We start from the raw sequence: 16,177 nt of genomic DNA on the forward strand, positions 1-16,177 counted from the left end.
TTAGATATTTTAGATTTTTTGGGGGGTAAAATGCTGTTCTGATAATGCTGACATAACCACGAAGGCCCATTTCCGCATTCAAACCCCAATGTTGTCCTTCTACTGAGCTGCAGCCATGAAAGAGTTAAGGATGGATTAGTTTATGCTGCAGGGTGGTGGAAGAGATATCAAATACCCCTGCCACAACAGGAGCACAGCATGACTTAGATGTTTCTGTGAGAGAACTTGTGCAGTTCTTCACACTTCAGAGACAGCAGAGCAAAAGGAGGTGAGTAGACTTTTTTGAGATTCTGATTAGTACGAGACCGGTGATAAACGATGATGACCAAGAATGTCTTCCTCCTTTTTCTTGTTGTATAGCTATATAGAGTTTGGTAACAGGGTATGATCCTGTAACTGTTAAGTGGTTTAAGCATATCCACAGTGACAGCTTCCTGTGGGTGCATCAAAAATGTACACATGTTCACAAATGTGCACGCACAAGCTTGCTAAATATGTAAACAAGATGGCTATATGGACATTTGCTTTCAGGTCAAGGGTGAGTGCACTTCCTTTGCTTTTTCTCCTCACTCCTCTCCAGGGCTTGGCCACTGAGGAAGATGAGAAGAGGAGACACGCCTTTTTTAAAGCAGCACTCAAGCCCTTCTTTGGGAAAGAGTGAGCTTCTTCCTCTCCCTCTCTCATAACTATCTCAGTAATGTGGCAAATGGCTTTTTTCTTGTGTTGTTGAGCCTTGCTGTCAGATATAAGAGCCAGCTTGGGTGTTCAGCCAATAAGAGCAGTGAGGTGTCTGAGAAAAATCCAACGAGACAAGATAAAGGTGGCAGAATACAGCGAGCTGGGTCTGAGATAGGCTGTGAGTGATCCAGTAATGGCCTCCTGCAGTCTCCAGTGGGATTTCCACTGGGAGTAGGAAATAATGAATAATGATCCTGCCTCTCCAAAGTAACCATGGCGATAATATATGCTTGACTCCAAATTTCCACATCACAGCGCCCTTGAGCAGACTCACAAACAAGGCGATTCTCAAACCCACATTAGCAGTCCCCAAAGACTGAGCACCATTAAGATACCGCTCACATTAGTGCCTATTAATGCTTTCTGCAGATCCACTCCATAACACTTTCACAGCTATCTGAGATCTGATGTTACAGACAATCTGAAAGGCTCCTGTAATGCAGATTAAAAATACTTTTCCGCTGCGTTGCTGTAAAGCGGAATCAGGAGGTATTAGCACTGAAAATCATCGTTATTATCAGGGATTATTATTGTTATTATCAGGGATTGGTTCAAGAGAATAAAAAGGAATCCAAGTCATTAACCATCCATCCGTCCATTTTCCATACCCGCTTCATCGAGGGGGGGGTTGTGTGGAGGACTGTAGCTGATCCCGTCTGCCACAGGGTGGGAGGCAGGGTAACACACTGGGCAGGTTGCCCACACAGATAAACTACGTCAGCTCATTATTTTCCCCCCCAGATATCCTATTATTTCAAATTCTGAGTCGTACTTGCCATTTTAGAATATTAGCTACTCCAATATAAAAATTGCAGAGGTCTAAAGTGAGCAAACAACAACTTTTGCACATAGCCACATGCAGATGAAACAATGTAGGACCTCCCTAAATGAATTAAACAGAGGCTCAGACTGAGCTAATTTCTCAAGTAACTTGACCATCTGTGCATAACAATATAGCATGAACACTGTCGATGTTTTGATGCTTAAAGAAAACATTTAATCATTCTCACTTACTGATTATTGCTACATTCCTGGAAATATGTGCAGTGATGAATTGAAACATGTGTAAGCATAAATGGTATAGAGTACAGAGTTTTTACAATTCTAACCTGAATGTCAATATTAGGCACGACCATCTTTTGTCTCAAACCCAGTCTGAGCCCTCTAAGGCAAGCGTTCCAGTAATTTCTTAAAGTAGCTTTCAGGAATAGTTCTCCAGGCTTCTGGAAGGACATTCAAAAGCTCCAAAGTCTATTGTCTGTCAAGATGACACCACAATACTTCAGTGGAGAAATGACGGGTGGCTCAAGACCTTTGCACGATATTGTACAAAACTGTCACAGATCACAATCTACATTTAACTCTCTGATCACAGCGTAAACAGCCCCAGAATCCCAAAGCATGAGCATTTTTTTTGTTTTACTGCTAAAGTGAATCAACATAGACCTGAAGGACAAGTAGCTGCTTGGTTACTTGGCTGCAGTGCAGTGACAGAGAGTATCTTCAGCGTCATAAACAGATAACAAAAAGCGAGGAGGGGTCAGCTATCTTTGCCATCACCTTGTTGTGATGCTTCTTTGCAACGGAAGTAAAAAGAGATCTCTTCTTTTCCCGCCCTCTTGCGTGTGCACATTGTGTCGTTTGTACTCGAGTGCTTTGTGTTTGTGTTTAAAAGTCAGAGTGAAACGGAGACTAAGAGAGAAACAGGGCAGTGGATTCATCTGTCTACCCACGATTGAGACCTCTCTTTCTTTGTTGACAGCCAATTTTGACATATTCTCAGGATTAGCAGCTCTGTCAACATCATGACACTGGATCCCTAAAATAGAGAAATCGGAGGCCACAGAAATAAAGCCCTAGTGGTGTATCACTTTAGACTCACAAGGAAAGGCAGACATAACCTCTTCAGGTACTGCTGATCTATGCATTGCTTCTCCAACTTTAAAGGACCCCCCCACAGAAATGGCTATGAGCATCACAGAGGGTAAGTGCAGCAGGCTAAATGGTTGTGAAGTCCAGTTAAAATGCTGTCTAGCAGATTCTGTGCATCAATGCACATCTGTCAACATCAAAAGGCAAGGTTGGTGAGCAGCAAAATAGATAACATAAGAAAGATGAGCCCCCCGCCAGAGTTTCATGTGTCTCATAAATTTACGATAATTAATGTAATAGTAAAGTAAACTGTGGAGTTCCTGGAGAAATAGCGAGAGACTCCCCAACCCTTGTGTTTTGTCTAGAAGTTAAAGTTGAAGTAAAAGTGTGTGTGAGTAGAACAGAGAGAAGACAATCTGCTGATGAGCAAGTGTCCTTTAGCTGTGATCTCCAGCAGGTGGCAGGTGAGGTCGCCATGGTGAAACACCCTACCTCAAAATTCAGTTCAATTTGATCTAGAATAAAACTGCTGTTTAGAGAAAAAACGTAGCACTTTTTGACACTCATAAAGGGGCCATGAGAGGAGCAATTTTTTTTTGTCATCTAAAACAACTAAAACCAAAAAAAAATAAAAAATTCATAGCATTTTGAACAAATGCCACATGACAAGTTGCAATTTTTCAGTTTTCTCTAATAATTCTTCTATCTGAACCATAGCTAATGGGAAAAAAACAAGTCAATAATAACATTTTATCCCGTTACAACGCCACGGTGGTTTACGCTTTTACAGTTATTCCGTCAAATGTCTGTCAACATTCGTTTGTACAATTATGCCACCGTTTTACCTCGGTTGTCATGGTTACCATGGTCAAGGTATGTTGAAACTCTGTTTTCAGACTGAGATAGTTCTTGGGCTGCAAACATAGGCTCAAATATTAATACTTTAATACTTTATACGCCAAGACCAGTCAAAATGTACTGAAAACTCACCTTACCAGAGGAAACACCTCGGCACGATGAAGAAAAAGTGTTCCATGGGTAAGTGCAGGGGACTATTCTAGGTTAGCATCTAAAAAAAATTGAAATTTTAGTTGACTTATATTATATGTTTCCAAACTAAAGCTATCGTTTAAGCGCGTTATTTATTGTTGAAAATCGTATTTACAAACTTTCCAAACACGGTAAACGATTCAATTAACCGTTATAGCCGTTGATGCAGTTAGGAATGTGTTCCTCCGCCGTTTGCCTGGGTGCAGTCGCCTACAGTCGCACACAATCTGATATAACACGACGAGCATTATGGTTGACAGTCAACTGTAAAGGATAGACTATGAGTCTTAAATGTCTCGAATGCTGTATTTCCATCCTTTTGGGTCACTGCAGTTTGAATAGCTGTTTTGTCCTACTAATTTTGGGTAAATGCTTGGGTCCAATTCCTCTCCTCTTCCATATACGTTCCGTTTACTTATTCTGTAAACACGATCTGTGACTAGTTTTATTTATTGATCATGTCTAGGATTAGTATTCCCATAATTTAGTAACAACTCCACATGTTGCATTGAAAGGGTTAAGAATAAAGTAGGCCTATACTGAGTTTGTTGCCATTGTTTTTTTTTTTGTTGTTGTTGTTGTTTTTTTTATCTCTGCAAATAACGACTGAATTAACTGCAGGTTGTTGCAGCCATTTGTCAACTGATATGCAAAAATCCAAACAAGCATCATTACAGGTGGTCTAAACAAGAGCAAGTCCATCAGTGTATTACTTTAACTGTGCATGCATTTAGCTGTTGGGTGTTTAAACGTGTGACAAAACGTGATATTTAAGTTTTGTCAGCAGAGAATGTTGATTTTACAATGGAACAAGTTTGCTTCCTTGAGCTGTCAGATGAATGTTGTGAGGTTAAAAAAGTAACTTTTCATGAAAAGAATAAAGGTAAAAATACGAAGTTAAAAAGAGAGACTAAAGTGAAGTAGAAGTTGCACAGATTTGAACCTAACTAGTGTACTTGGGTCTGCATACATGTGGAAAAAGTGGGAAACAGAAAAACCTGTGTCATTGGTAATAAATTCTATTTTGGGACGTGTGAGATGCTGGTTATTAATTCATAAAGCCATCAGCTCCCAATCATTACAGCACTATTGGCCTAGAATCTCTTTTTACAACACGTGCTGCCAGCAGTGATATACACAGCTGTTGTCAGGATAGTCTTGTGTGTTTGTAATGATAAGTTTCCTGGACACACCCTGGCTTGGATTACACCATGCAGCGTGGCCTCGCTCCGTCATTGCTGCAGCACTCCAATGACTAGAAGTATGTGTTGTATCACCGTGAATATCAAGAGGGCACTGTTTGTTTGTCCAGATCGTCTCCTTGCAAAAGCTATGTCTGTATTGTCTGACAAATGACTGCAAGTAGATAGAAATGACACAGGATTGAATATAAGTGTGTATAATACAAGTGTTATTATGCGACTTTGTTGTTTATAAGAAATAAACCTGATTTACTGCCATTCATAAGAGGAAAAAGATACACTGCCACTACTAAAACCTGACATGTCATGACTAGATCCAGAAGACTTTCGTTCCAAACAAGGTCTGGGTGGTTTCTTTAAAAAAGTTGGATCTAATCTAAGTTAATGTGCCAGCACATGTCATTGCTGACCTGAGTGCTCAGGTCAAAATGCTTTCAGCATAAGTGTAATGGTTTTCCCTTCAATATCCCATTGGCTGTCCTAGTGTTTCCACTCCAGTATCCATTACAGCAGATGATAATGACTTTATTGTCAGAGCATGTATTAAAATAGAAGGTGTTGCTTGACACAGAGAATGCTTCTTAAAATGAAAGAGACAGCCTACAAGAATAGAAAAAAAAAGCACATAATGACATTATGCAGGGACACAAAAAGCAGAAAAAGCTTTTTAAGGACGACAAGAACACCGGGGAATATGTGTATATGTCACATGTTAACAGAGGCTGTTAATTAAACAAAAAGAAACCAAAATGGACACGACATATCTGTATTTCACCGAATGATCGAAAAATCTTGTTGTTTTGGTTGTTTGAACTAACAAAGGTAGTTCATGTAGAGCTCCGCAGGTGGCGCAACTGTATTTGAATGGCATTCATACTAACCTTTACACAGTTAGATCCTCATGTTTACTAAACAGCCCAAACTGCTCCGAGCAAAATCACCTCAGAGATTAAGAACAGGTTCTTTCATCGCCACCTGTTGTTTCACTGCAGCTTCTGCCTTCTTGCAGACATGCCTCGTCAATTCCCGAAGGTAACTCTGACTGAGGTGGATGAGAAGACGCAGCTGCTCGCAGAAAAGGTGTACGCTTCAGCATTAAAAGAAGAAGACAACAATGATGCATTGTCAATGTTCACGGTGCCCGAAGACTGCCCAATTGGCCTTAAGCAAGCCAAAGACCATGAGCTGCTTAAGGAGCTGGCAGAGCAACAGTCAGAGGAGAGCAACAAGAGGTAGGACCGACGATGGCTCTGTCGCTGAACCGCAGACCACAGACTGGTCAGATCATAGCAGAAAACGTGTTATATGAATATAAAAACTTATTGAAACAAAATGATTATGTTGCGACTTTATGGTCATTTGTTTTGATCTTTCCAGAACTGACAGTAACACCAGGTTTAGTAAACATTATACCAACTGGTAAACATGTTGATGATTCATCTTCCAGGAGAAAAAGCCTGAAGATGATCCGTTCCCAGTCCCTGCAGATCCCGGTGATTACAGACGGTGCATGGTCAGGGACAGTTACCCCCTTTCTGTCCCCCAGCTCCACCAGCTCATCAGTGATAGAAAACTGCCCTGATTTCCAGAGGGTCACCATAAGTGGCGATTACTGTGCAGGGGTAAGTCCCTCCGTGATCTGGTGTGCCTCACAGTTACGAAAAATTGAGGCTTGTGCAACTTTACTTACTGTGTATTCAATAACTATTTACTAACCGATGTATTTGAACAATCACCAAATGACTCGGATAAGACTTTATGTGTAATGTCAATTTCCCGCACAGATCACATTGGAAGACTATGAGCAGGCAGCCAGAAGTCTTTTTAAGGCTCTGCTTCTTCGAGAGAAATACTCTAAGCTGGCCTATCACAAATTCTGTAGAACCACAAGCCAGTTCCTCTGCAGTGCTCAGAACATGAGATGGAGCGAAGAAGATGAGGTTCTGCCAGGTATGAAGTGCTCATGAAAGAATGACTTGTTGCTGCTTTTTATGACATTAACAGAATAATGACATGGCCACCAGACATGTGCCCGCCAGCAGGTGACGAGGATCCCTACACCATGGACTACATACCTGAGAATCTGAACTATGAACTGAAGATGAAGGATGGGATTGTGTATGTGTATGATAATGCTGAGGCACTCAGAAAAAAACAGCCCCATGATCTTCCTTACCCAGACTTGGAGACCTTTGCCATAGATCTTGGTCATGTGCTGGCAATGGTTGCAGATGGACCCACGTAAGTTGCCAAAACAAAGAGACTGTTTGGTTATGCTGGCGGAAAAACAGTTCTTGTTGCTTGAAGTATACAGCCTAATTACACATGTCAGTTATGAGTTTCACTGTGATTTCTTTTTTAGGAAGACCTACTGTCACAGAAGACTAAACTTCTTGAGTTCAAAGTTCCACCTCCACGAAATGCTTAACGAAATGGCTGAGCTGAAGGAACTGAAAAGTGTGTCTCACAGGGATTTCTACAATGTTAGGAAGGTCAGTATTCTACCTGCAGGTGCTGTGCACCGATCAGCCACAACACTAAAAGCGCCTGCTTAGTCTGTGTATTGTCTGGCACCGGTGAAGGCTTTGGGTCCTTTGGGTTCCATTGTGGCGGGACTTTGTGGATCAGGCTTGTTCTACTTGCTGGATCGGATTGAGTTCTGGGGAGTTTCAGTTTGTGTTCCTCAAGATGTTCCTGAGCAGTTTTTTATAATGTGACGGGGCTGGTTGTCCTGTTGGACACAGGGTGGGGTAGGATTGGTCTGCAGTAATGTTTAGGTGGGTGGTGCATGTCGACCACATGAATGCCAGGACCCAAACAGAACATTATGTTAAACCACGATGATGAATGTTGTTCGCTTCATCTGTAAGTGGTTTATCTTGAATATCCAGTAGTAGATAAAGGACACTTTGACTTAACCTCTTAAGCTTTAGGATGATTTTTTTTAAATAAAAAAAAAGAAATCCAAATGCATAACCACAGCTAATCTCTGTATAACTTTCACAGGTCAGAGTTAGATCTGAAAACTGGACCGTTTGACTCCTGCATCATTAACACTGTACAGACTAAATAGAAACTGTATCTTATGGTCAGTGACACTCATGTCAACTGTAACTCCAAATACGATGCAGCAACAGTGAAATATAACAATGTTACATCTTTTTTATTAATTGATGTTGCAGACAGGCTTTGTTGTTGATTGTGCCATGCTCAGCAGCCTTCTAACAACTGTGCTAGTTTTGTTTTACATACAGATACAGCTTTGGACCAGTACCTTAACCTCCACTGTAAGAAAGTATTTCAATAAGTGCTCCCAATCTCTACTTAAAGGGATAGTTTGCCTCTTTTAACATGAAGCTGTATGACATCCCATATTAGCAATATCATTTATGAACATTGACTTACCCCCCGCTGCGTCCTGTGGGCCGAGTTCCAGCCGAGTTTTGGCGTTGACGATGGTAGTCCGGCTAGTTGGCTAGGGTCCCGAAAATAAAGCGTTTTGCTTCTCAAAACAATATGCGTTCAAAAGAGTAATACATTTGCATCACAAAATCGTTAGCCAGAAAAAGTCAGACCTCACAATCGCTTGGCGCTATTTTTGCCTCCCTTCATATCAATGCGTTCAGCCACCTAGCGATAGCCGCACCTGTTACGGTGTTTACTGCTCGGAAGCAGGGGACTGCTCGGTCTGCACGGTCTACACAGCCCGTAGTGATACAAAGGTAGAGAGAAATAGCGCCAAGCGATTGTGAGGTCTGACTTTTTCTGGCTAATGATTTTGTGATGCAAATGTATTACTCTTTTGAATGCATATTGTTTTGAGAAGCAAAACGCTTTATTTTCGGGACCCTAGCCAACTAGCCGGACTACCATCGTCAACGCCAAAACTCGGCTGGAACTCGGCTCACAGGACGCAGCGGGGGGTAAGTCAATGTTCATAAATGATATTGCTAAAATGGGATGTCATACAGCTTCATGTCAAAAGAGGCGAACTATCCCTTTAATCATCTGTTCAAATAAACTATTACATAAGGTGAATAGCCACGTGTTAAAACAAGTTAAATTGTTTGTCTCTTCCAGATTGACACACACATTCATGCAGCTGCATGTATGTCTCAGAAGCACCTGCTGTCCTTCATCCAAAAAACATACAAGACTGAAGCAGGCCGCTTGGTTGTGGAAAAGGACGGACAAAAGATGACCCTCCAGCAGGTTTTCCACAGCCTCAACATGGACCCATATGACCTCACCGTGGACTCTCTGGATGTGCATGCTGTAAGGGAAGAAGAACAAACCACCTTGTTTTAGCATGTCAAAATGCTGTTATCTTCTGAGTTCTTTTATTTTTTCCCAGAATTTAGTTATGCATAGTTTGTTAGGCTGAGTTGAAGAGAAAGATATGACACGAATCCTGTGTCATATCTTTCCGCTGCTTACAGCTCCCGTGCCGCTTCTGATTAGTTAACGTTCATTTGACCCCTCGTGCTGGTAGTGTTGAATGCCAATTGTTGTGGGTTCTCAGTTGCATTTCATAACTTGTTAATTTTCCAGGGGAGACAAACCTTTCACCGGTTTGACAAGTTCAATTCAATGTACAACCCAGTGGGCGCCAGTGAGCTTCGAGAAATTTTCCTGAAAACAGACAACTACATCAACGGAGAGTATTTTGCTCGGATCATAAAGGTATCACGTCCTGTCGTCGTGCATCATAAGTCAGTTCTGGTGCAGAGGCAGTTCAGCACACTTTCCTTCTCATCTCACAGGAGGTGGCTCGTGACCTCGAGGACAGTAAGTATCAACACGCAGAGCCTCGCCTCTCAATCTATGGACGCTCTGCTGACGAGTGGGAGAGTCTCGCAAAGTGGTTCATTCAGCACAAAGTGCACTCGCCAAACATGAGGTGGATCATTCAGGTGCCCAGAATATAGTGAGTGCAACACATCCTTGGGAGAAAAAGAAAACAAGCTTCTGATGGAAAAATCTCTCACGAAATAAAGCTTAAATATGTTTTTGTTTTTTTCAGTGATATTTTCAAATCAAAGAAACTGGTATCTAATTTTGCCAAGACATTGGAGAACATATTCCTTCCTTTGTTCAAGGCCACTGTGAACCCACAGAAGCACAGAGAAATTCACGTTTTCCTCAAATATGTAAGATGCTGGATCTTTTAGGATTAATTAAAGCAAAATATGCATGCCATTAAGGGGATGTTCTTTATTCAGCATGATATGAAGTATGCAAACACTTACTAGATTGTTTATGACAAACTTTAAAGTAGATAAAAAAGTTCAGAGCACTGTTCATCATTAATTTGGGGGGAATCACATGAAGAAAGTCGTGAGTAATTCATTGATTTGTTAGTGAAGTAGCCATGCTAGGCTTTGTAAGACAATCCCAAAAGAAAATGACACATTTCAATTTTTTTGTGTAGGTATCAGGCTTTGACAGTGTAGACGACGAGTCAAAACACAGCGATCATATGTTCTCCTTCAGGAGCCCAAAACCGGAACAGTGGACCACAGATGACAACCCTCCCTACAGCTACTACATCTTCCACATGTATGCAAACATCATGGTCCTCAACAACCTCAGAAAGTAAGTGGTGCAAATGCCTTTATCCTCTTTCTAAACATACACTTATCAATTACAGGAAGAGCTCTGATGGAGGTCCTATTTTATTTGATCTGAACTGAAGGCCTCGTACTATGTTTCTTGCTCTAAGTTTACTGTGTCGAGAAATAACCACGGGTAAATAAGAACTACTGAACAAGCAGATGAGACGACCTCTCAGTATTTAGTAGATACATTCTCTTAATATGATTAAGGCAGGGAGAAACAGAATTAGACGCTGCTCTGTGACTAGCTCGTATATCGACTAACTTGTTTGTTACTTGTCTTTTGTCCTCCATAGAGAACGTGGACTGAGCACCTTCCAGTTTCGTCCCCACTGTGGAGAGACGGGATCAGTCACTCACCTGGTTTCCGCCTTTCTCGCTGCTGACAACATCTCACATGGACTCAACTTGAAGAAGGTACTTGAGACGCGTTGACAGGATTATTTCCAACCCTTTGCAACGTCACCACTGCACAAAACACTTTGAATTCAAACTTTGTCCGTTCAGATCAAATGGTAATCAATCACAGAGCTGGGAAGACATAACTCAGAGCTGTTTTTGGTTCACCTTGTTTCTTTTAAATGCCTGGATTGAATTTTTCTTGATATGTGTGTGTTTCACACAGCAACTGAAAATATCAGAAGTGTGTAAAATCAAGGATATCTGGAATTTTTAATTCCCTGTGGATGGATTGAATTTCCTGTAAGCAACTGCCAGAAAAGATAATGATATTGACTTCCTTAATACTGATCTGCAAAAGTCTCCCCAATTCGAACTGGTTTTTAAATGCACCGTCACCAATTCAACTATACCTCCACGTTGTGGATCTTCCAGGATCCTTACACGTTCTTTTAGGAACAGAAAAACCTGGAGCAATACAGATTGTTTTAAATTTGGAGAACTTTTGAGCTGCAAAATGATCACAGCTCACTTGTACAATACTGATACATAAACATTGTATAGTATGTTAACAACTGAAAGGGGTTTCATGTAAAGGTAGGATTAGAATAATTCTTCAGTCAGGACAAAGAAGAACAAATTTGCCAAACCTTAGCCGTCCCCGCTGTGTGAACCTGGTGTCTTTCATTACCAAATTGTTCCACGTTTGTCCAATCTCTCCTCAGAGCCCTGTGCTTCAGTACCTGTACTACCTGGCCCAGGTGCCGATTGCGATGTCTCCTCTCAGCAACAACAGCCTCTTCCTGGAATACTCCAAGAATCCACTCAGAGAGTTCCTACACAAAGGTCTGTGTGTATCCCTGTCCACAGACGATCCCATGCAGTTCCACTACACTAAGGTAAAAACACACAGGAAACATGGCGAATCCTTGTATGACTTACTGTTGCAGTAAGGATGAGATGGATGATAGTTCTGCCACATAAACAGGCCTCCTTCTTATCCACTTTTTGCGTGCCCTGATTCAAGGAACCACTGATGGAGGAGTACGCAATAGCAGCCCAGCTGTGGAAGTTTAGCACTTGCGATGTGTGCGAAATCGCAAGGAACAGCGTGCTGCAGAGTGGATTATCTCACCAGGTAACTGTGACGGCCTCCTATTTCATAGCAGGCATGTAAATGATCTGTTTTACAGCAGTTAATTAGATTGTTTTAATCTAAAGGAAAAGAAGCACTTCCTAGGAGTGAACTATCTGAGAGACGGACATGAAGGGAACGACATCCGTCGGACCAATGTTGCCCAGATCCGCATGGCCTACAGACACGAAACACTGTGTAATGAACTTAGTTTCATAGTCGATGCAGCAAAGTCCGAGGTTATGAATTAAAACAGATCCCACAGTAAACAGAGTCATAGCATGCTGCACACTCAGGTATCATCAGTCAACATTATCTTTTAAAGTATCACCCATTGCCTTGATGGTTATCTAAAACACACCACATATTGTCACTTACAGAACAACGCATCAGAGAATGTGGCAAAATAAAGATGCATGCCTTAAATGACTGATGGTACTTCAGTTTTCTGAGGTTTAGACTAAACCTCCGGCGCTCCAGACTCCAGGGAAGCAAATCCACACTTGTCATTGTCTTTAAAGAAGCCCGTATTTATGAACAATTGTACCTTCCACTGCATTTTGTGATGGGGGAGACGGCTAAAAACGTGTCATTTACTGCATACACTATATATCAGACATGAGAACACGAATGGTTTAAAAAGCTTTCAGCAGTCAACTGGGATAACAGAGATGAATATTTCCTGTGTCTCTTCTTTCAACAGCTTGTTCAGTTGAGATTCTGTGAATGTTGATAGATATGGTTGATCCCCAACTGTTTAGAAAGTGCTTGTAATTGCTGAAGAACCCCCCCCTTTAAATGTATGTTCACTATCTGAAGCACCTACGCAATCTTCTGAGAACATAAAGCCTTGCAAGCATTGCCCTCTATTGGCTAAACGGCACCACTGAGCGACATTAAATGACTGAAAACAATAAACACATGTGCACAAAATAAATTCCCTTTATAGTCATTCAGTTGCAATATTTTCATACCAATCAAGGTGCATAAAACATTTAAATCCTTGTTCAAAGTTTTTCCCAGAAATGTTTAATGTGCACTGTCGTCCACTTCTATCCTTTCATCTTCTGAAACAACTTTCTTGGTTTCTGTGATAGTCTTCGCACACTCCCACTCTTCTGTCTGGATGTACTCTTGCTGCTGCGTCACATCGGAGCTTTGAGAGCAACGCCTTGTCCTTTTCACACAGAGAGAGAGGAAAAATCACGCAAGAGATTGAGAGGAAGAAATCATAACAAACACTGAAATCTGAGTTGAATGAAACTTCTTGAATCAAGGCAACAAACGCCTGTTTTTTCTCTCCAGGACAATACTATGTAAGATATTCTTAGTTGTTAATGATATTTCATCACTGGTTCAAAGTCAGTTAATACTTTTAATAGAAATATTTTTAAAAAAGTGATAGCAGGAGAGATTTTGCAGTCCAACATCTGGATTTTGTCATGCACGAGTGAGGCTTTGCTTTAAAAGTCTTCCCCACATCTATCTATCACCTTCTTGTTAATTCTGTTGAAAATGTATCTCACTTACACCTGGCTGACTCAGATACTGACTCTATAACGCAGTAGTTAACCTATGATAAATACTTTTTTTCTTCTTCTATCATTGTGTTTATGCTACTCACAGTTTTAGATATGCCAGGATGGCTACTGAAATCAGAAGAAGGCCACAGGAGCAGGTGATGAGCACCGCCTTTGCTGTAACAAAATAAAGAAGGGTAATTAGTCGCTGCTGTGTCCTCTGCACAGCACTGGATAAGACTAGAAGCTCCTGCAAAGCAAAGTCTCATACCTCCCGCAGAGTTATGCACACTGCCGACAAAGCGGGCTGGTTCTGCCTCACTGTTCGTGGTTGTAGGAGGATGAGAGGAAGTGGATGTAGACTGTGTTGTCAGAGGGGATTTTGTTGCCCTGGAAGTAGGCCGTGTCGGCTCCGAGTTATACCCGCTGCTCGAAGGGCTGTCAGTCGCTGTATCCTTCAGCTGTGTCACTGCATCTGTGTGTGGATATCGAAACCACGAGTTATTAGATACGTTCATGTCCCACCATGAGTCAGTTTATGTGGCATTTTTAATTATTTTGACTTTGTCGTTGCCTCTCATTTGCCACCATATACTGTTATTTATTCTAAGAAAATGGGGGGGGGGGGGGAGCCCATACATTTATCCAACAGTCCATTAAAAATGTAATTCTGCTCTCTGCACATAATTCTGCACATAAGAACATTTTCAAGCTTTTGTATGAAAAAGTTGTGTAGAATGTGCCGAAAAATACATTTGATTTCAAATTTAGTAAAAAATACAAGTGCAGTAAATCAGTCATGTTCACTCCCTTTAATCTGAGTTTAGAGCATCTGATTTATATCAACCCTCCGTCTTTTCAAGAGCCAATGAAGAGCAGGGGGGGCAACTTGAAATAACTGTGATCTTATCATTGGTAGTTTGAAGCACAAGAGAAGACTGCAGATCAAAGGTCTCATACCGGATTCATTGAAGCAAAACACGTCAAACTTGTGCGTTACAGCAGCTCGCCATTTCACCAGCCCTGTCCGGTTTTTGCCACAATTAGCAAGTGCATGGACGCGGGGAATGACTGCAAAATGTTCATCGATCCATCCAAATCTAAAAGAAACAAAACATGACATTATGTACCTTTTTTTGTTTAAATCAAATTTTCACTTAGGAGGTATTGTGAAGCATGTCTGTGGTCTTACCTGCATGTTTCTAAACCTCTACTCAGTGCTTCCTCTACCTGTGCTTTTGAGGCAATGCTCAGTCTGAGAGAATGGCACAGCCTCCGGGCTTCAGAGGCGTTGAAGGCATAATGTAGCTGGTTTTGTTCATTTAAGCCGCTAACCTGGATTACACCAGCTATGCTTTGGTTCACTGATGGGAAAACTGGAAACAGCATGAAACAGGTTCAGATTTAGTATAAGATGAGATTAAACATCTCATTTTATTTCTGACCCGATGAGTTAAGCATAGTTACATATTAAAAATCACCCGGAATGACTTACCGCTGATGTGGGTCATGTTTTGATCAGAGGAGACAGAAGCGATGGCCAACGCTGACGCGATGCAGAGCCAGATGATGTTCATGACTGCTGGGAGCAGAGATAACAAGTGCCAGGCAGTAATAGCTATGCAGAGTTCATGTGTCTGTGAGCCAAATGACTCGGTTAAATAGAGATGGTTCTGTTCACAGGGGTGTGTGGACTCTGTCATTGCCAGAGCGTAAAGGAAAAGGAAGGAGGAAGTACTGCACACGGGTCAGATCAAGAGCCATCATATGTTCTAGGAGCAGGACCCAGGAGACACAGACATATCAGTAAATGCCAACAAAGACAAAGCTTTGAAGAAAATCAGTGGAAGGCAAACTGTTCCAGACATAATCAGCCAGATAAAGTGTTTGACTAAAACAAGAGCCAATGAGAGAGCGAGAGAGACGTTTAAATTTGAGGGTGGAAGCAGAGTTATGAGAAATAATGTCCTCAAGTGATTTAGACCGTTTCCCACTTCTGAGTGGCCGTGCTGTCCCCATGATTTCCTCCCGTGAGGCATTACTCAGTCATAAACGCACTCGTTATCGCTGGTATCCTCTGATGAGCCTTTGGCACAGAACGACATCCCACTTCCACAAAAACATCTTTCCACAAGCCCCGATGGCAGGAAATGACGCAAAGCGTGCTGACAACGACTCGGCAGCTGATGTGAGGTGTCGGTGAGGTGAGTGAGGATTGAAAATGACAACACATAGCAACACAAACTTAAACAGACGTTTCACTTCTTGAGACAATAAAACCACTGAAATGAGAATGTAATAGAATTTATATGCGTTGAGAGGAGAGAGCAAGACGTTTTTTGTCCCCCCCCCCCCCCCCCAAACAGCCATTTTGACTACAGATTACTCCTGCAATAATAACAGCAATAATGGCTCTATTTGTTTATTTATAACAGGCCCACATCCAGAAACTGAAGCAGCTAAATTGAATTCTGTCACCCCTATGTTTTACTATTCACACACGTTCTCCTCCGTCTTTGGCCTGTCAAAGTGCTTTCCTCTGAGATGACCTGAACTTCATCATTGTGATGGGAAGAGCTGGAGGACATTCATGTCTCTGCGTTAACATTCTCATTGCTGATGACAGGACTGCTACCTCACATTTCC

The 16,177-nt window shown here is 41.6% G+C and overlaps 2 protein-coding genes across 3 annotated transcripts; one reads left to right on the forward strand and one right to left on the reverse strand.

Annotated features, from left to right (window-relative positions):
- Positions 1–205: 205 nt before the first annotated feature.
- On the forward strand, positions 206–13,030 carry ampd3a (adenosine monophosphate deaminase 3a). Of its 2 annotated transcripts, none has more exons than XM_075460409.1 (15): positions 206–268; positions 5,872–6,094; positions 6,310–6,484; positions 6,647–6,812; positions 6,887–7,103; positions 7,225–7,354; positions 8,943–9,137; positions 9,414–9,545; positions 9,626–9,789; positions 9,886–10,012; positions 10,294–10,457; positions 10,774–10,894; positions 11,602–11,775; positions 11,904–12,014; positions 12,098–13,030. In XM_075460409.1, exons 2-15 carry the CDS (start codon positions 5,874–5,876, stop codon positions 12,260–12,262), a joined length of 2,262 nt encoding a protein of 753 aa, XP_075316524.1. In that variant the 5' UTR covers positions 206–268; positions 5,872–5,873; the 3' UTR covers positions 12,263–13,030. The 2 variants fall into 2 exon arrangements, with proteins under 2 accessions (XP_075316524.1, XP_075316516.1); XM_075460401.1 differs by lacking the exon at positions 206–268 and adding an exon at positions 2,583–2,722.
- lyve1a (lymphatic vessel endothelial hyaluronic receptor 1a) lies at positions 12,936–15,183 on the reverse strand. The gene is made up of 6 exons (XM_075460421.1): positions 15,027–15,183; positions 14,724–14,907; positions 14,492–14,631; positions 13,803–14,006; positions 13,636–13,708; positions 12,936–13,188 (listed from the first exon to the last, which is right to left on the reverse strand). The coding sequence occupies exons 1-6, from the start codon at positions 15,106–15,108 to the stop codon at positions 13,041–13,043; spliced, it is 831 nt and encodes a 276-aa protein (XP_075316536.1). The 5' UTR covers positions 15,109–15,183; the 3' UTR covers positions 12,936–13,040.
- Positions 15,184–16,177: the final 994 nt, after the last annotated feature.

This window comes from Odontesthes bonariensis, chromosome 1 (assembly GCF_027942865.1).
Source record: "Odontesthes bonariensis isolate fOdoBon6 chromosome 1, fOdoBon6.hap1, whole genome shotgun sequence".
Lineage (NCBI taxonomy): Eukaryota > Metazoa > Chordata > Actinopteri > Atheriniformes > Atherinopsidae > Odontesthes > Odontesthes bonariensis.

What these genes read in the sequence shown, in the direction of transcription:
- ampd3a (XM_075460401.1), top strand. Translation starts at nt 2,701, where the DNA reads ATGGCTATGAGCATCACAGAGG. An exon ending in ACTCTCTGGATGTGCATGCT is followed by an intron (nt 9,138 to 9,413) that starts GTAAGGGAAGAA and finishes TTAATTTTCCAG; the next exon opens with GGGAGACAAACCTTTCACCG. An exon ending in ATGGACTCAACTTGAAGAAG is followed by an intron (nt 10,895 to 11,601) that starts GTACTTGAGACG and finishes ATCTCTCCTCAG; the next exon opens with AGCCCTGTGCTTCAGTACCT.
- lyve1a (XM_075460421.1), bottom strand. Translation starts at nt 15,108, where the DNA reads ATGAACATCATCTGGCTCTGCATCGCGTCAGCGTTGGCCATCGCTTCT. An exon ending in AGAGGTTTAGAAACATGCAG is followed by an intron (nt 14,632 to 14,723) that starts GTAAGACCACAG and finishes TGTTTCTTTTAG; the next exon opens with ATTTGGATGGATCGATGAAC. An exon ending in TGTGCATAACTCTGCGGGAG is followed by an intron (nt 13,709 to 13,802) that starts GTATGAGACTTT and finishes ATTTTGTTACAG; the next exon opens with CAAAGGCGGTGCTCATCACC.